The 21,478-nt window shown below is 34.9% G+C and overlaps 2 protein-coding genes across 2 annotated transcripts; one reads left to right on the plus strand and one right to left on the minus strand.

Moving 5' to 3' along the window:
• Window positions 1-538: 538 nt before the first annotated feature.
• LOC133323768 (protein PTHB1-like) lies at window positions 539-4,728 on the minus strand. The gene is made up of 9 exons (XM_061532688.1): window positions 4,442-4,728; window positions 4,019-4,384; window positions 3,786-3,893; window positions 3,589-3,722; window positions 2,599-3,532; window positions 1,779-1,986; window positions 1,550-1,716; window positions 1,170-1,299; window positions 539-1,111 (listed from the first exon to the last, which is right to left on the minus strand). The coding sequence occupies exons 1-9, from the start codon at window positions 4,717-4,719 to the stop codon at window positions 539-541; spliced, it is 2,898 nt and encodes a 965-aa protein (XP_061388672.1). The 5' UTR covers window positions 4,720-4,728.
• Window positions 4,729-5,960: 1,232 nt separating this feature from the next.
• LOC133323766 (tabinhibitin 3-like) lies at window positions 5,961-20,976 on the plus strand. Its single transcript, XM_061532686.1, has 4 exons — window positions 5,961-6,412; window positions 20,058-20,136; window positions 20,272-20,666; window positions 20,724-20,976. The coding sequence occupies exons 1-4, from the start codon at window positions 5,961-5,963 to the stop codon at window positions 20,974-20,976; spliced, it is 1,179 nt and encodes a 392-aa protein (XP_061388670.1).
• The last annotated feature ends 502 nt before the right edge of the window (window positions 20,977-21,478 follow it).

Raw genomic sequence — 21,478 nt, forward strand, 5'->3', positions numbered from 1 at the left:
TACCTGCAGGGTTCTCTTTCGACACTACGACCGACGCAAACGAAGCAGAGCTTTGTGCAGCAGGTTGTTCTCCGAGGACCTCTTTCTCTTGACAGTTGTGGGCTGTGGCCGAGATTTGGCACCCGGGGTTGCAACCGCCGCAGAGATAGGCCCAGCCGACGCAGGCACCTGCTTCGCGCTCGCTACCTTCGGCGCATCCACTAGCAACTGCCCAATTGTCACAGCTTTGGGTATCGGCTTTGGTAATTCGACATAGGTGAATTGGTGTGCCTTATCGGGGACTTTAAAAGATATTTATTTAAAAATCCACAATACCTTATGGGGGCTTTTAAAAGTATTTATTTAAAAATCCATGCTATATGATGGTTTAAAAAAATATTTATTTAAAAATCCACGCCTTATGATGGATTTAAAAAATATTTATTTAGAAATCCACGCCTTATTGGGGACTTAAAAAATATTTTAAAATTAAATTTTATTATTTGTATATATAATTGTTTTTATTTTATTATTAAATAAATAAAATATCCCATTTCTTTTACCACCATATACCCAAATCACTAAACAACTCCTCCGACGAGGGTAACTTAAAATCTTCATTTAACCATTCCGATTCATTGTCATCCCGTTTCTCTTTACAACCATATTCCTTTTTGTAACCCATTTTACGTAAATCTTCAGCATCATCATCATCGGCATCCTCCTCATCATCTTCAACAGCTTCCAGAGTTGTGGATTTCTGAAAGGGTTTCAAACGTTTCACTGCACCCGTGGTCGATTGCATAGGTTTAACATTCAGTATATCATGCCATGTTTCCATAGTAAGATCGGGTTTATTTTCAATTTCAACTTTCTGTGCTACTGGTTGAGATTCTGTTTTCACTTCCATTATACTGCTGCTGCCGGCCAATTGTTTGGCGTCATTCGATGCCAAACGTACGATACGATCAAAGAATGTGGCAAAATGTTTACGAAAACGTGTATAATCGAAAGTGTCCTGGCTGGCGGTGGCATCGATCATGTTATTTTGAGTGTTGGAATTTTTCGAGCGATTTAAGGGACCATAATGATGTAGCATATCAATACCGGCTGCCATTGATTCTTCCCAGCTCTGAAATTTATAAACATTTGGTAAATATCAAATTTGAATCATTCGAAAATCGGCCTACCAATTCAGTCCAATCTTCGGTGGGTGTGGTAAGCACAGAGCTGACAACTTTCACAATTTTCTCCTCCAGATTGAGACAGGAAATAATGATTTTCGCAACTACCAAGGCACAGGATAAATCACAGCGTTGTCTAAAAGTATGCGAACATATTTTAGAAATTAATATATTTTTAGGTTATGTTGATATAACTATGATATGATAAGATATAGCTTTTAATATAAAAAAGATTTATAATATATACATATGTAGATATGTTTAAAATAAGTTTAAACATCATACATTTATTTAAATATTACAAAGAATTCTAAATTTCAATATTTGACAAAGTAAGGTTAAGTTCAAAAATTCTAACCTCATTTTGGAAACAAAATCGAACCTACCTTAATTCATCTTTACGCATTTCCATTAGCTTATCACCTTCAGCGATTAGGTGATCGTAGTTTTCTTCAATTTGCATTACCAATGACTCCTTGGGCTCATCATCAGATTTCTCTTGTAATTTGCGCTGAAGGTCCTTGAATTTTTGCCATAACTCATCCAATTCCAACTGCAAGAAATAAAATTATTTTATTCTTTAGCCTTTTAAAATGTATGCTAAGGAGAGATTACCGTCTGCTTTCTAATATTCTCTTGGGTCTCATGATGGACATCAATCCTATGGAGAATCGGTTGGGCTGGTATGAAGGGTGTGGCTTGAAGAATATTTCCTAGCTTTTGAGATTTTTCATTTGATTCTTTGGAATTCTGCATTTCCAATGATTTTTCCATTAGGCGTTCCATAATTAAGGGGAATGTTTCCAAATAATCGGATTGGATTCTGAAACAAAATATTAAATTGTTAATAAGTTGCTTTTCAAGTTCTATTAAGTCTTGGATTTTTTAATAAATATTTTTTTCAAAGACCCACAAGGCGTGGATTTTTAAAAAAGGATTTTCCAGGATCCACAAGGCGTGGATTTTTAAAAAAGGATTTTCCAGGATCCACAAGGCGTGGATTTTTAAAAAAGGATTTTCCAGGATCCACAAGGCGGGATTTAAAAAAGTATTTTTTCCTGGACCCACAATGCGTGGATTTTTAAATAAATATTTTTTCCAGGACCCACAAGTCGTGGATTTTTAAAAAAGGATTTTTTCCATGATCCACAAGTCGTGGATTTTTAAAACAGTATTTTTTCCAGGATCCAAAAGGCGTGGATTTTTAAAAAAAGTATTTTTTCCAGGAACCACAAGACGTGGATTTAAAAAAAAAGTATTTTTCCAGGATCCACAAGGCGTAAATTTTTAAATGAATGTTTTTTCAAGGACCCACAACGCGTGGATTTTTTAATAAATATTTTTTTAAAGACCCACTCGGCGTGGATTTTTAAATAAATATTTTTTAGGACTCACAAGGGTGGATTTTTAAATAAATATTTTTGCTAGGTCTCACCTTATACGATTTGAATTTTTAGCAGCAACAATGGTAATAATTTCCTCCTGACTTTCATCGGCCGTGGTCAACAACACCAATCCCAATGCCTGTATATCCGATTCCCAGCTAACAAATTCCGTAAAATAGTTGGTCAATTTCACCGATTCTTCTCCAGCATTTACATTGAATGTTAATTTAATGGCGGCCGCTTTTTGTGGTTGTCGTGCTTTGAAAAACATATTCAATGGCAAAAACGAGGTCTTTTGTATAACCCGCGGTATACCCTTTGTGGAAATAAATGAAACAATAGCTTCCACCTTAGCACTGGGTATGTGCAATAAATCACAAGTATAAAAATCTAATTCCATTATTTCCCTGGTATCCGCTTTAATATCCGTATAGGTCAAGGTATCCTGAGAACATTTTATGCCATCGGGTAAATTAAAAACCACCTGTAATTCGGAGAGATCACATTTGGCATGCCATTTTAATTTACCCGAACAAACGGGTAAATCTTTCAGGGTGACATGTGCCGGTATATCCAACAGCATGGTATCGGCATCGTCATTGGTATTCTGCTCTATGGCGAATTCGATATGGACATCGGCATAAGCTTTTTCATTGATCGCCTTCATATCCTGTATATCGGTGGCTTCTTTGATTTCCTGTTCCAATTGAATAAATTCATCGTGGGCCTGTTGAAATGTTAACTCTTGCATATTTAAGGGTGGCACTTGAAAGATGTAGGGATCTGAGCCCAAATAGCCAATACGTAATTTTCCCGTTGGGCTCAAAGTAACAATGCCTCCTGGTAAATTCATAATATTCGATCGTTGGATGGCCACTGGCGATTCATGTTTAAATTGTGCGGCCCATATAATGTTGGCCATTTCATAAATGAAAACTTTGGAGGTTTCCGAAACGATGATGGTTATTAGGCGGGCGGTGGGTTCTAAAAATTGAAAGGTGACATAAATTTCTAATTGGACCTCTTCCCCATTTACTTACCCCAATAGTATCCGACTACAAAGGAGTGGAAACACTTTGGAGCATAATCCAATTTCAAGATGAACTCTATCTTTCCGGTATCGGTGAGACAAATGAAATTATGTTCGCCCAATATCATGAGTGAGGCATAATCGCTATAATCAAAGCATACTTTTAGGCGTCAACATTTTAATTAAACAGTGGTTGGCAAAACTTACGATTTCACCTGCACCACATTCATATCCAATATACCCTCACCCAAACAAACCGACCATATTGGTTGATAATGGGATTTGTTTATGGAGGAATGAGAGAGGTCCTGATAGCTGAAGGAGAAAAAATATATTTTGAATAATGAATATAAAATAAATAAATATTTCTTTCGAGGCCTACCAAGGCGTGGATTTTTAAATAAATATGTTTCAAGGCCTAATAAGGCGTTGCTACTTACGTGTAACATTCCAAATTCCAAGCCGAGGCCAAACGAAAAAATGAATCCGTTCGTTCACAATATACCACCGGTGTGGGTAGAGCACGATGACCAGGGAATTTACATTCGTATGATATGCCATCCTGTTCGAAAAATGTCAGCGAACCATCCAAATGGACGACACAGAAAAATTCCCGTCCCTTGACTTTACCAAAATGTCCCTTACAAAATGAGAATGCGGTGCGTTGAAAACGATATTCACTTATTTGTTTCAAGCTCAATTGGGCGCCATGTTCGGCCACACCACCCACATGTACAATATTATAGATAGCCAACGAATTGGGGTGTAGCAGGGCCAATTGATTGGCATTTTCTTTGCGATTGTTACTGAAAAAGAAAATTTCTATTAAGGTTTTGAATGGGTTATGGGTCATTCCTACTTACGCACTAAAACGCCCGGCATATACTCCCAATATTGGCAGCTGTCCTTGTATTTCCAATAGTAAATCGGTTGGCTTATATCCCGGACAATTACCATTGGCATCCTGTTCATAGCTGGGATAGAAAATACTTAGCTGACCCGTATGCGAACCGACCACAATGTAATCCTTTTCCTGATCTTCCAAACCAAATCGAGCACATAATAAACTTGCCACATCATAGTTTTCATCCAAATCTGGACATTGAGCAGTCCACCAATTACAAACGTTAAATAAGGACATATTTTTCGTGTGATTTATTTATTTGCGTCAAATATCTTCCAACACTGGTTTTTCATTTTCAATAATATAGAGGAATACATTTTATGGACCCGTCGATCGTTGCTAGGCAACAGAGGTTAGTTGCTATGAAATGCATCAGGTGTTTGGAAAGGACATGTCGTACGCAATGCTTTGAAATAGGGATGAAAGAGGAAAAACTGTTTTGATATTTGATTAAAAATCCACGCCTTGTGGGTCCATAAAAATATTTATTTAAAAATCCATAACATTAATTTAAAAATCCCTGCCTTCTGGACCGAGAGACAAATATTTCATAACAACCCGTTTCGATTTTACATCTTTATAACATAAATTTCAAATAGCCAGACATTTATCTCACACTTAAAAGAAAAACCATGTAATTTTCATTTGTGAAAATCTCCATCCAACGGCATAACATAACATTATGCGTAAGGCCGGTCTTAAATTATAAATTCGCCGTAATAAAATTGTGAACAGTTGAAAGTAACATTTCATGGAAAATAGCATTTCTGTCTGCCACACGAAATTTCCAACATGATTTTCCTCTTTAAATGGCCATCAATCCTTCATGCCACTGACCAAGAAGTCATGATACATACATGCATGATTGGTGCCGTGCGATGACCAAAGAGAATGCAGTCCTCTAGTTAGTCTAGTTATCAGGTCTTACGGATTGTGGTTGGAGTTTTATTTATTTTTTTTATTTAATAAACATATTAAAAGTTATGCAAATATCACATGGTGAAGAGGAGAAGTGGAAGACAGAAATGAGCTTTGCCACACAACTTAGCTTATCCTCCACAGAATGATGTTGAACATGCGGTCCGTCATGATCTAGCCCTAATCCATGTTTTATTGGTCTGCCTGCCGTTATCCTCATGTTTGTTTGTTGGTTAGATGACAATGCAAGAAATTATATATTTAAATAGGTGTTGTATTGCATCTTAGGCTAGATAAGGGACAGTGGGTTCGTGAGGTATATTTGAGGGTCTATAATTTTCAAAGGTCAATAAAAATGTGTGTCTCACTTCGATAATAGGAAGACTTGGAAATTCTCAATAGGTTATGGGCCCTGACAGGCTATGAAAAAAGAAAAATTCTGTGTGAATTGAAAATTGAAACAAAAAATTGGAAAATCCCTGAAAAGAGAACATGAATTTGTAAATCGAGAAATTGGACGATGGCAATGGAACATTCAGATGAAAAGTGTCCAACTTCATATGAATTTGTTGCGAATCACATGTGGAAGAGAGTTAAAACCCGAAGGAGCAGGAGCAGCCGTTTTTGAAATCATTGATGAAAAGGCGTTGGCATTGATATTGCTTCATGTGAAGGCAAATCAAATTCCTCATGTAAAGGATTGCAAAACGGCGGAGCGGGCGTGGTTGAAGTTGAAAGAGACGCATCAACCAAAGGGGCATACAAGGAAGATAATGTTGTTCAAGAAACTCCTGTCAATGAAGCTGCAAGCCGGTGGTAAGATGATGGATCATCTAAATGAATTTAGTACAATTTGTGAAAATCTGAATGAAGTTGAGGTTCAGTTGCCGGACGAGATTTTTGTTATAATTCTGCTATCAAGTTTGCCGACAAATTATGAAACTTGTGTAGTCGCAATAGAGACTCGGTGCCTTAAAGGTGAAGTTATTGGAAGAAAGTTGAAGCAGAACTAGTAAGGAAATTAGTAAAGTCGGACTGGGCCGACTATATGATACCCTTCACCACTTGGGTATATTGTACATATGTATCCTTACAATAGTATGTCAATGTTACCTCGAAGCAACATACTCATGGCTTTCTGCAACCTATGATAAATTTAATTTAATTCGACAGATTTAGAGTCGTCCAATAACGCCATTTAAGTCTCAATTTGATACGTTGTGCAAAATTTCGTGTAAATCGGACAAACATTAGGAGTTTGTATGTAAAATCGGACGAAAATATATTTGGGAGCTATATCTAAATCTGAACGGAGATTCTCGAAACTTAGCGCAACTTCGAAAGATATATTAGGACTTTTGTGCACCATTTACATTAAATCGGACGAAATATATATATGGATATATCTAAATCTGAACCAATTTTCACGAAACATAGCACACATCATTCTAGACTCAATTCAGTACGCTATGCCAAATTTCGTGGAAATAGAAGAATATATAGGGTCTTCGATGCACCTTTTATATTAAATCGGACGGAGATATATCTAAATCTGAACCGATTTTCACGAAACTTAACACACATCATTCTACTCTTAATTCAGTACGATGTGCAAAATTTCGTGCAAATTGAAAGTTTTATAGGGACTTTGGTGCACCATTTGTCTTAAATCGGACGAAAATATATGGGAGCTATATATAAATCTGAACCGATTTTAACGAAACTTTAAACACATAATTATAGAGTCAATTCAGTACGCTATGACAAATTTCGTGCAAATCGAAAGATATTTAAGGACTTTGGAGCACCATTTACCTTCAATCGGACGAAAATATATATGGGAGCTATATCGAAATCTGAACCGATTTTAACGAAACATAGCACACATCATTCTAGACTCAATTCAGTACGCCGTGCTAAATTTCGCGCAAATCGAAACATTTTTAAGGACCACTTACCTTAAATCGGACGAAAATATATATGGGAGCTATATCTAAATCAGAACCGATTTTAACGAAACTTAGCACACATCATTCTAGTTTTAATTCAGTACGCTGTGCTAAATTTCGTTCAAATCGAGAGGTGTATAGGGACTTTGGTGCACCATTTAACTTAAATCGGACGAAAATATATATGGGAGCTATATCTAAATCTGAACCGATTTTCAGGAAACTTAACACACCTCATTCTAGTTTTAATTCAGTACGCTGTGTCAAATTTCGTTCAAATCGAAAAATATTTGGGGACTTTGGTGCACGATTTACCTAAAATCGGACGAAAATATGTATGGGAGCTATGTCGAAATCTGAATCGATTTTCAGGAAACTTAACACACATCACTCTAGACTTAATTCAGTACGCTGTGCCAATTTCGTGCAAATCAAAAGCAATTTAGGGTCTTTGGTGCACCATTTACCTTAAATCGGACGAAAATATATATGGAAGCTATATCTAAATCTGAACCGATTTTTATGAAACTTAGCACACATCATTCCAGGCTTAATTCAGTACGCTGTGCCAAATTTCGTGTAAATCGAAAGATATTTAAGGACTTTGGTGCAGCATTTACCTTAAATCGGAAGAAAATATATATGGGAGCTATATCGATATCTGAACCGATTTTTATGAAACTTAGCACACATCATTCTAGGCTTAATTCAGTACGCTGTGCCAATTTTCGTGCAAATCGAAAGATATTTAAGGACTTGGTGCACCATTTACCTTAAATCGGACGAAAATATATATGGGAGCTATATCTAAATCTGAACCAATTTTCAGGAAACTTAGCACACATCAGTCTAGACTTAATTCAGTACGCTTTGCCAAATTTCGTGCAAATCGAAAGCTATTTAGGGTCTTTGGTGCACCATTTACCTTAAATCGGACGAAAATATATGTGGGAGCTATATCGAAATCTGAACCGATTTTCAGGAAACTTAGCACACATCATTCTAGACTTAATTCAGTACGCTGTGCCAAATTTTGTGCAAATCGAAACATTTTTAAGGACCACTTACCTTAAATCGGACGAAAATATATATGGGAGCTATATCTAAATCAGAACCGATTTTAACGAAACTTAGCACACATCATTCTAGTTTTAATTCAGTACGCTGTGCCAAATTTCGTTCAAATCGAAAAATATTTAGGGACTTTGGTGCACCATTTATCTTAAATCGGACGAAAATATATGTGGGAGCTATATCGAAATCTGAACCGATTTTCAGGAAACTTAGCACACATCATTCTAGACTTAATTCAGTACGCTTTGCCAAATTTCGTGCAAATCGAAAGCTATTTAGGGTCCATTTACCTTAAATCGGAAGCTATATCTAAATCTGAACCGATTTCGGGTCCGTCCTTGGGCCAAATAAATGAGCTGTGCCAAATTTCATCCAATTCGAATCAAAAATGCGACCTGTACTTTGTTTACAATTTAACATGGACTGACAGACGAACAGACGGACGGACTGACATGCATAAATCAACTTAAAAAGTGATTCTATGCATATTCTTAAAAAGAAACCAAGTGTCTATCTCATTTCCTTTTGCCTGTTACAAACATATGCACAAAGACATAATACCCTGGACCACAGTGTGGTGAAGGGTATAAAAATATTTTTTAAGACCCACTGTCCTGAATTTCCTCAATTGCGCAGCTGTCTGGTGTCGTTGTTGATCCAACAACGAGACCACAACGAAACACGTATGGCATCGGCAAAGTTTCTTTGGATTTCAAAGACAGTTTGACGTTGCCATTCCTGATGCTGTTGTTGCTGCTTTGCATCTCCAGAGAGAGAGAAAACCATGTTATGCTTAAATTGACATCGATGACTATTACCAATGGATTTGTAGTTAAACACCACCTCAGGAGTAATGTGATCCGTGTAAAGAAGAAATGTTGTTTCCAATTGTTGTGGTTGTTTCTTTTTTTTTTTGCGCTGCAACTCCAACTGCAGCTGCAGTGCAAAGAGAATTCTGTGTCATGTATAACGATATGGATATTAGGCTCACTCGACAATGGGTTTAACTCTGTTCGTTTTGAATTTCAATTTGTTGTTGACCCATACGAACCACCCTGGCTTAATTGAGCCCACAGAATTTTCCTAGACTCACAGTCTGGTCCGGATTGCCTTGTTCATCATTGGAGTTTGGTTTGCAATTGTGGCTTTAAACTAAGGCACTTTGTCTAGCGCACACAAAATATCGGTGACAATTTTATTGTTGTTGTTGTTATTGTTTTCTTGTCAATTCGCTTCGTCAGCAGCAGCCAATGAAATCTTAATAATGTCTTTGACAAGCATTCGGAATTCTTTGTTTATTCCCCTTCTTATTTTCAAAAGTGTTTCCTATGTCATGTTTAATTTAAAAATGTGATGGTATTGTAGGTTTATTGTGGCTTTTGATAGCTGTAATGACTTTCAAAACTGTATTTTAATACGATTGCGTAGATTCGTTTCTAAAAAAATCTTTATGAAGCTTTATTATATTTTTCCAAAGAGCCACATGAGGGGGTCTTCAAGAGGTATTGCTTTTTCCATAAAACCCCTGATTACATATATATTTTTTCTGGTATAAACCCCCTGAGGGTATGTGGTAGCGTTCTCCCATGGCCACATATGCTGCTTTTTCTTAACATAAATACATTGTTGCATTTATTGACATTTTGGACAGGTTGTGATTGTTGCATGATTGTTATCGATATCCATTGGCTGGCGTGTAATACCACATTTGCAACATTTATGTACTACAATGATTATTAGAAGTGTTGGAAAGGGAAGGAAGGGGACGTGTAATCGGAGATTCAAACCTAAAACATACCACTAAATCAATGAAAATGTCAAAATGACATATTTCCCATACACACATATATGTATGTATGTGTGAAGGTATGGGTGTATTCACATTACATGATTAGGATTAGTTTTCTATAACAAAAAATCCCTTGTAATTATTATGGATATTTTTTCTATAGAAAAAAATCCTCAGTTACTCTGAGGGGTCTTTTTCTACCGGAACAAAAATCCTGTGTTATAATATTTCTATAGAGGAATATTGCTTTGAAGGATCTTTTTATACCCTTCACCACTCTGTGGTACAGGGTATTATGTCTTTGTGCATATGTTTGTAACAGGCAAAAGGAAACGAGATAGACACATGGTTCCTTTTGAGAATATGCATAGAATCACTGTCTGAGTCGATTTATGCATGTCCTTCCGTCCGTCCGTCTGTCCGTCTGTAGATGTTAAATTGTAAACAAAGTACAGGTCGCATTTATGATCCGATTTGAATGAAATTTGGCACAGGTCACGTATTTGGCCCAAGGACGGACCCTATTGAAATTGGGAAAAATCGGTTTTTCCCAATATATATTTAGATATAGCTCCCATATATATATTTAACCGATTTAATGTAAACGGTCCCTATATATCTTTCGATTTGCACGAAATTTGGTACAACTTAATCATGTAGGTCTAGAATGATGTGTGCCAAGTTTCGTGAAAATCGGTCCAGATTTAGATATAGCTCCCATATATAGTTTCGTCCGATTTCAAGTAAATGGTGCAACAAAGTCGCTATATATCTTTCGATTTGCACGAAATTTGGCATAACGTACTGAATTGAGCCTAGAAAGATGTCTGCCAAGTTTCGAGAAAATCGGTCCAGATTTCCATATAGCTCCCATATATAGTTTCGTCCGATTTCATGTAAATGATGCACCAAAGTCGCTATATATCTTTCGATTTGCACGAAATTTGGCATAACGTACTGAATTGAGCCTAGAATGATGTCTGCCAAGTTTCGAGAAAATCGGTCCAGATTTAGATATAGCTCCCATATATAGTTTCGTCCGATTTCATGTAAATGGTGCACCAAAGTCGCTATATATCTTTCGATTTGCACGAAATTTGGCATAACGTACTGAATTGAGTCTAGAATGATGTCTGCCAAGTTTCGTGAAAATCGGTCAAGATTTAGATATAGCTCCCATGTATAGTTTCGTCCGATTTCATGTAAATTGTGAACCAAAGTCCCTATATATCTTTCGATTTGCACGAAATTTGGTATAACGTACTGAATTGGGCCTAGAAAGATGTCTGCCAAGTTTCGAGCAAATCGGTCCAGATTTCTATATAGCTCCCATATATAGTTTCGTCCGATTTCATGTAAATGGTTCACCAAAGTCTCTATATATCTTTCGATTTGCACGAAATTTGGCATAACGTACTGAAAATCGGTCCAGATTTAGATATAGTTCCCTTTTATTACAGATTGATTATAAGTAATTGACGCACCAAGGATCCAATAGGCTGATAGGAACAAAACGTTCTGAAATTAGTATAACCTAACCTGTGACAAGTTTGTTTGAAATCGCTTAATATTTGGATAGAGCTTCCATATATATTTTCGCCCGATTTCAAGTAAATTGGGCATCAAACTCCTCATGTTAGTCAGATTGACATCATATTTTACACAACTTACAAAATTGAGCATAGAATTACGTAGTTGCGTTTTCAAGAAGTACACATATAGCCCAACGGATGACCTATTTATATTTGTTTGAAGTCGATTTACATACTTTATAGATAGATCTAGGTAGATTCAAATTTAGATAAATATCACATATTTTATTTCATCCAATTTCATGTTAATAGCCCTGTTTAATATACCCATAGTGGTGAAGGGTATCATATAGTCGGCTCCGTCCGACTTTACTACTTTCCTTACTGGTTTCAATATAACAAAATTTCTCAGTTGCCTTGAGAGAGGTTTTTCTATTGAAAGAAAAAAAGTATTCATTAAAAAAAAATGCTCAGGAACTCTGAGGGATCTTTTTTCTTTACAAAGAATAAATCCTCAGTTACTCTGAGGGTTTTTTTCTATCGAAAAAACCACTAAGAACAATAGTAAAGTCGGTCTGAGCCGACTGTATGATACCCTTCACCACTTTGGGTATATTGTACATATGTATCTTTACAATTGTATGTCAATGTTCCCTCGAAGGAACATACTCGTGTTTTTTCTGCGATCTATGAGATGTATCAAAATCTGAACCGATTTTTCCGAAACTTAGCACACATCATTCTAGACTCTATTCAGTACGCTATGACGAATTTCGTGCAAATTGAAATATATAGGGACTTTGGTACATTATTTACATTAAATCGGACAAAAAATATATATCGGAGCTATATCTAAATCTGAACCGATTTTCACGAAATTTAACACACATTGCTCTCGACTTAATACAATACGCTATGCCAAATTTCGTGCAAATCGATGGATATATAAGGACTTTGATGCACTGTTTACCTTAAATCGGACGAAAATATATATCGGAGCTATATCTAAATCTGAACCGATTTTCGCGAAATTTAACACACATCACTCTAGACTTAATTTAGTGCACTATGCCAATTTTCGTTGAAATCGAAAGATATATAGGTACTTTGGTGCACCATTTACCTTAAGTCGGACGAAAATATAAATGAGAGCTATATCTAAATCTGAACCGATTTTAACGAAATTTAGCACACATCACTCTAAGCTTAATTCAGTAGGCTGCACCAAATTTCGTTCAAATCAAAAGATATTCAGAGTCTTTGATGTATCATTTACCTTAAATCGGACGAAAATATTATATATGGGATCTATATCTAAATCTGGACCGATTTTCACGAAACATGGCAGACATCACTCTAGGCTTAATTCAGTACGCTATGCCAAATTTCGTTGAAATCGAAAGATATATAGGTACTTTGGTGTTCATCCAATTCCAATCAAAATGCCCTCGTACGAATTGTGCCCTAAAAGTTGCATATGTTAATACGAGCGCCATCTATATTTGATTTTAGTTCTTGTTAAGGTTTTTTCTGCATACTTTTAAGAACTAAGAAGTAAAAAAATTCATTTTCTCTAAAAATGTCCCTTAGAGAAGCTGAGGAATTGATTTCAATAGAAATAGTCCTTTAGAGAGACTGAAAATATGTCTACAGCGAAAGTCTATCAAAGCACTGTATAGTAGTTCATGATCTTTTATCCATAGAATAGCTATGGGATTTTTTACTACATGTTGTGTCGTGATATCAGCGTCATCTGCATTTCATTTTTAGTTGTTATACATAGTTCGTCAGAGAGAGAGAGAGAGAGAGAGAGAGTAAGAAATAATTGATTTTGTCATAATCAATTGAATTTTATTATATATTGCGGGAACCGAGAATTATTTTCTATAGGTTGAAGAATTTTTATATGTAGCGAATCGGAACATTTCATATATATTTTTGTTACGTTGTAAAGTATGCACTATACTTTTAGGAGTTAAATTGGGATCTTGAGTTATTGATCCGTTTTGTAAGAAGTCACTCTATAGAAAAAACTCTCTTAGTGTAACTGAGGAGTTAGTTTCTTTCGGAAAGTCTCTCAGATAACTGAGGATTTTTTCTTTAGAAAAAAGATCCCTCAGAGTAACTGTGGATTTTTTTTCTATAGAAAAAATATCCTTCATAAAGAGAAAATTATCTCTCAGACTAACTGCGGATTTTTTCTATAGAAAAATGAGATTTTGTATAAAAAATTTATCCCTCAGTTTGACCTAGGATTTTGTTTAGAAAAATTATCCCACAGAGAAAAAAGATACATCGGAGGAACTGAGTAATATTTTTTATATGAAAAATATCCCTCAAGACATATTTTGTAAAGGAAAAAGATCCCTCTGAGTTTTTTCTATATAGAAAAGATGCCTCACGGGAATTGAGGAGTTTTTTCTATAGGAAAAAGAACTCTCTGAGTAATTGAGTGTAACATTTGCTTTTTTTGCAGAAAAATGTCTCAAAGTTACATAATATTTTTTAGTGAAAAAAGTTTCCTTATAGTAACAGAGGAATTTTTCTCTATAAAAATAATATTCCTCCGATTAACTAATGAGATTTTTTTGAGTAGCTGGGGAATTTGTTTAATTCTTTAAGCCCCATCATTTCCACAGGCTATATGTTTTTCCACCTTTTGGACACAGTTCAGGATCACATCAATCCAAGGTTAAAATGTTATATCCCGTTAAAAAAATGTTAATATTAGTTTTGAAATAATTTTTTTTGTTGCAGAATCAATCTATATTTTTGTGAAATTTTCTTCAATGTTTTCAACGAAATATTTTCTCATGTTCGAATACTTTTAATATTTACATGACAATTCATATAGAGTATTTTTAGACTATGATCTTATTTGAATGCAAAATTTTTCGAAATGAAAAAAAATCATACAAATAACAATAACCACAAGAAATACTTCCTTTAAAATGATTTCCCTTACAAAAAGAATCAAAACAAGAAAAACACAAAAAATCGTAACAGTTTCCTGAGAATTTGTATGAATTGCATCCAGAGCACGTGTTCCTTGCCGCTCAGATTGCACAACTTTTTATTGTATTTTTATTAACATTCTGATTCATTGCAAGTTATTTTTTCATTTTTGTTGTTTTATTTGAGGTAGGTTAGGAGGCTTCCTCTGTCAGGCTTTGTTAAATATTGTCAGAGATGTTGTTTTTTTTTTTCACTTAGCATTACTTTGTGATATTTACGATAATATTTATCAAAACGGACACGCTGGGAGATTTTTTGCTTGCATGCAAATACATGTTTGTTATAAATCAGCTGCTAATTAAAACCATAGCATGTGCATTCATTATTTTGTCGATAACTTCTTACATGCTATGATATACGGATGGACGTTTGTTGTTATTTGTGGAGGAAACATGTGTTACCGCCCCGCAAAGGTTAATCCAAGGGGTCAGCTTGCTAATTTGCATATTATGCATCATAGTATATAAATATTCAATTTACAAATAATTAAGTGTAAATAATGGTTATAATAGATTCAATAAATTGTTCTATCCGCTCAGGTTTATGAACATAATATATGTAATAACCAGTAAGGAAAGTAGAAAAGTCGGACGGGGCCGACTATATGATACCCTTCACCACTTTGGATATATTCAACAGATAAATCGTAATAGACGTCGCATTTTTAAAGGACCAGTAAAATGAAATTTGATCCATAAACATCTCATTTTGCAACCGATACTAATTTTTCATTTGGTTAGATATAGAAGCTATATCTAAATCTGAACCGACTTCAGGAAACTTAACACTCATCATTCTAGACCTAATTCATTAGTCTTTGCCAAATTTCGTGCAAATCGAAAGATATATAGGGACTTTGGTACACCATTTACCTTAAATCGGACGAAAATATATATGGGAGCTATATCTAAATTTGAATCTATTTTTCCCAATTTCAATAGGGTTCGTCCTTGGGCCAAATAAGTGACCTTTGCCAAATTTCATCCAAATTGGATTTTAAATGCGACCTGCACGTTGTTCACAAAAATACATGGACGGACAGACGGGGATGCATAAATCGACTCAGAAGGTGATTCTATGCATATTCTCAAAAGGAAATTTATGTAAATGTAGTACAAAATGGAAAAATTCGCTGCTGCGAACACAAATTTTCTGTGAAAAAAATTCATTTTCATCCGAAAACCCGAACTAATTTTCACGAAATTTAGCATACATCAGTCAGACTCAATTCAATACGCTATGCCAAATTTCGTACAAATCGAAAGATATAAAGGGACATTGGTGAACCATTTCAATTAAATCGGACGAAAATATATATGGGAGATATATCTAAATTTGTACCGAAACTTACCACACATAATTCTACACTTAATTCGGTACGGTGTGCCAAATTTCGTGCAAATCGAAAGATATATAAGGACTTTGGTGCTCTATTTTCTTTAAATCGGACAAAAAATATATATGAGAGCTATAATTGAATCTGAACCGATTTCCCCAATTTCAATAGGGTTAGTCCTTAGGCCAAACAAATGAGCTGTAACAAATTTCAACCAAATCGGATTATAAATTGCAAACTGTACTTTGTTTACAATTTAAAATGGTCTCAGAAAGTGATTCTATGCATATTCTCAAAAGGAACCATGGGACTATCTCGATTCCTTTAGTCTGTTACAAACATATGCACAAAGACATATAAGTAAGTAAACCGTAAATAAGTAATAAAACCATAAAACTCGACCGCGCCGAACTTTAGATGCCCTAAACCCTAAGTATACTGACAAGTACTTTTTTGGTCTAAATTGTGAAAAAAAATTGAATTGTGTCTAAAACGCACGTTGTAATATTTATTGACATCTAGTCGGTCATATAGAACCACAGAAAGTTAGATTTTCGTGGAAGTTGTGTAGGGTATCAAATGGTCGGCCCGTCCGAATATACTGCTCCGCTCACTTTTTTTTTATTTGATTCGAACCTAAACTAATTCAAGAATGTCCCTAAAAAAATTCAAGTGAAAATCTCAACAACTTTTGAAGATTTGACTGATTTATTGTGTCAGCATTAAGCGACGGCTGAAATGCTTCTCAAACTTTAAATGCGTTTTTCTCGAAGCAGTGTTTTTACGAATGGCGGGCACAATTAACCAAAAACTAATAATCCGATCGGTTTTCTTTAAATTTTGAGCCATGTCAATAATTCTATTTCATTTTATGTAGACACATTTTCCTGACATATTAGTTTAAATTACAAAAGATACGCAGACCGATGAAAATGACTAGGTCGTCTTAGAATTCCATACTTTCTACGATACAAATTGACTATTTCAAGCACAGAATATTCCCTATAAAATATTCCTACTGTAAAAAAGGGACAGACCCAACACGCGAAGTTTACTATTCGAATATAAACCAGATATAATATCCTACACAACTACGACTAAAATTTAACTTTTTGTGGATCTATATTCCGAACATGGTCAATACTAAATCATGTCAAAAATAATAGGTAGACCCTTGTAAATATTGACGTACAACATTCCCACATTCGAGTAAATACATTAGTATAATTGGTATCAAATTAAAGGACAGGGATGACTGACTTCTCCGGTCTATGTCCATTAGGAGCATACTGCGTAGCATACAAATTATGCTATTTTCCACACAAAAGTCTGGGTCCATTTGATCCGCTAAATATTTACCGATAATCATGGAAAGATCAATACTTTTTCCTAGGTCATACCAGTTTCTTTGTGTAAAATTTAGTGATGTCATAATTGTGGCTTCTAGAGCGACTAGAAAAACAGACAAAATATTATTCGGTTATTACTGAAAACAATTAGCCAGAACCGAACCTACATGCAAAATTTTATGACGATTGGCCTGTACAGTGTTTACAAATAATAATGTACAGTCGGACGGAGAGTCACACATGTCTAGATGGACTCAGCTAGTCGAGATCAATATATTAAAATATATGTCTATTACTAACATTTCGCAAGGATACAAATTCTTGAGGCCAGACGAAGCTCTAATACCCTTACAACATAGTTGTGTAGGGTATAAAAATGTGTTGTACGGGGTTTACCCCCAAAATATGGGCGAATATTAATAATTTATAGTAGGTAGATTTTTACCAAGTACGAATCTAAAATACAGAATTACGGCAAATTTGCTCAAAGCTCCAAAATACCGCATATTATATAGAGGCTACCCAAACAAATTGAAAAAATTTTGTCGGGAAGATGTGGTACGCAATTGGAACCCTACTTATCAAATTACAGAAAATTCTTTCGAAAAACTTTAATAAAATCCTTAAGACTGGATATTTGGGGGCTAGGCCTTCCTGCGTACAGACAAACGACAACTATATGCACAATATTGGCGATCTCAATTAGTTTAGAAGCTCGAGTGGTTACAATAGAAAGATATTTGTAAGTCGTCATACATCAAGAATATATATTGTTTATAGGATCGAAAATGATTATTTTGATGAGTTGCAAACGGAAAAACAACCCTATAAGAAATATGGGCCTATAATGAAGAAGTTTTTTTCTAAAATTCGGAATGCCAATTTTCAACCATTTTGGAGAAAAAATGCGGCTAAATCTTTAAATGTTGTCGGAACCATGATAAGCGCGCACTTTTAATAGACAATCCCAGAACAATATCAAATTACAGCAAGGAATAAATTATAGTCAATCTTTGTTTGATGGTGGCGTTTTCCCCACCCGGTCCGAACTACATGAAATTTTACATGGAGTATGTATTAGGGTTATGACTTTTTTACAACTTCGTATCCGATTCTATAAAAAAAGCTTATGCCCAAAACTATTTGAACATTTTTTGATTTTTTTTCTAAATATATATTTATACCTTTTACCAATCTGTGGTACAGGGTATTATGTCTTTTTGCATATGTTTGTAACAGCAAAAGGAAACGAGATAGACATAGACACACATATGCATAGAATCACTTTCTGAGTCGATTTATGCATGTCCGTGTGTTGATGTTGAATTGTAAATTTATGATCCGATTTGGATTAAATTTGGCACATGTCACTTATTTGCCCCAAGGACGAAATTGGAGAAAATCGGTTCAGATTTATAGCTCCCATACAAATTTTTTCGTCCGATTGAGACAAAATATTATACTAAATTAGGTTAAAATTACTTCCGATTTAGATATAGCTCTCATATATAGTTTCGTCCGGTTTGAGACAAAATTTTGCACAACCTACATAGTTAAGTCCAGTTTGATGTCGGTGATGTTTTGTTGAGATCGGTTCGGATTTAGATATAGCTTCGTCGATTTTTTACCAAAAACCAAGTTAAAAAAAAAATAAAGAAAATCTTCACCGTTTGGCTTTATCCTAGTTCATACGATAGCAGTACGCTCACAGAGCTTTTTTTGAGAAGCCCTTTAGCCGTCACTTGATGCTGACACAATAAATCGGCTATATCTTCAAGAGTTCTTGAGATTTTGTAGGAACATTCTTGAATTAGTGTAGATTCGAATTAAAAAAAAAAAACAAAAATTTGACCCCGAGAATGGGGGGGGGGGGTCCCTTAAATTGGTTTAAATATCTTTGTAATAACTTCGTCCAATTCCATTTTAATATTTCTAACATATTCTATTCAGAGGATAGAACAAACATTACATATTTTCTATGTACCCATGTGAAGGGTGAAGGATATCATATAGTCGGCCCTTTTGAAATTTTCTTACTGGTTTATTATAAAGTTTGAACGTTGCCATGATCTGTGAAACACTACCTAATTTAAATGACCTCTAGCGAACTCTTACAAGCATTGATTCTTTTGATGTAATTTTCAAACCCTTTTTAAAACATCTTTCGATGTGTTCTAAACGGAATGACAAATTTAATATACATTCCACCTTATGATGGACGGTATAACAATATTTTTGACAAAAATGTAATGTTATATTTTCAAGGGCACCGGATTACAGTTTCATATGCATATTCACCTTAGACCTGCCCTGCATCAACTTAAATTCCATTCCTCCACAGACTTAACAAAGGATTTAATAATAATTAAAAACAACTTATTAATTACATTCTAATGATTCAATGTATTGTCTTGTTTATTGTTTTATTTTAAGAATCAAATACGATATCGATTTTAATATCCTGATAACATTCCAGAATTATAAATATGATGAGACTACCGGATTGTGAGTTTATTAATATTTAAATTTTGTTCGGACGAAGCATGCTCACGTGAATTTTTGCAAAATGCATAAAGCCATAATATTTTCAATATTTTATTGTGTGATTGCCAGCTGTAGTGAGGTCTTGGATTGGTGTGATCCGAATTTATGTCCAAGTGGTGAACAACATATAGCCTGTAATAATGATGGGGTAAGAATCTATTCACAAGACAATCTTTATAAATAGGGGACAATTTTTTAATTCATGTAAATCTATAAAAATCCAAAAATATACCTAAGTTCCCTCAATAATCCCATTCCCCTTTATAATTCCATCTTATATTAGGCTCTGCATGAACGATGTGGCTATGATGCTGAAATAATCGATTTGGAACCGTATCGTGATTTAATCGTACATGAACACAATAAACGACGAAATTTTGTAGCACTTGGACTATTGCCAGGATATTATCCTGCCTCTCGCATGGCCACACTACAATGGGATGAAGAATTAGAATATTTAGCCGACCTGAATGCACGCACCTGTATTGTAGAGCATGATGTGTGCCGTAATACATATCGTTTCCGTAATTCAGGACAAAATCTAGTTGGCATTTCACGTTTTAAAAATGTTTATCAAAATATAACGGAAATAATACTGAACGATATGTGGTTGTGGTTTCGAGAGCACAAAATAATCAATAGCGATATTATAACGGAATTTAAAGTTATTGGAGATCTGTAAGGAAATATGCTTAGTTTATAGAAAAATTAATAGATAATTTATGTTTTTTGCAGAGAAAAATACGGCCACTTTGCTGGATTGGTTTTGGAACGTAATACCCATGTGGGGTGTACTTTGATACGTTACACGCGACCAGAGTATCCTTATTTGTATATTTATAATTTTGCCTGTAATTATGCCACGGTATATGCCTATGATGTTCCCATTTATACGGTGGGTAAACCGGGGTCGAAATGTAGAAACGAAATTAATCCTCATTATCCTGGGTTATGCTCCCCCGAAGAGGTTTATAATCCAAATTATTAAATAAAATGAGTTTTTTTAATTTCGTTTTTTTTTAATAATTTAAAATTGTCATTCCGTTTGCATCATCTTGTATTCGACTGACGGAGTCCCAATAATCGGAGTAAAATTGTATACCTGTGGAAATTTTTATTGTTTTTGTGTAAATGGTTTAAAACAGTTATGGTCGATTTTTAGCTCCTAAACGATGTAACGACTGCTAACATGCCGGTATTACCGATAGATATATACCCTCAGCCTATAGTTTGCGGAGGTCATCGGAATTACACATAGGGTTTATTACTTGATTTGTATATGGTATATGTTTTTATCGAAGAAGTTTCGAATTTAATGTTGACCAAATCGGTTATTCAATTCGCTTCAAATTAAATTTACAAGTTTATAAACCAGTAAGGAAAGTAGAAAAATCGGAATGGGCCGACTATATGATACCCTTCAGCACTTTGGGTATATTCTACATATGTATCCTAACAGACGTCGTCTTCTCGAAGAAACAGGCTTTGTT

Source organism: Musca vetustissima, unplaced genomic scaffold (genome assembly GCF_032173495.1).
Source record: "Musca vetustissima isolate MV318-11 ecotype Yass unplaced genomic scaffold, APGP_CSIRO_Mvet_v1 utg12183, whole genome shotgun sequence".
Lineage (NCBI taxonomy): Eukaryota > Metazoa > Arthropoda > Insecta > Diptera > Muscidae > Musca > Musca vetustissima.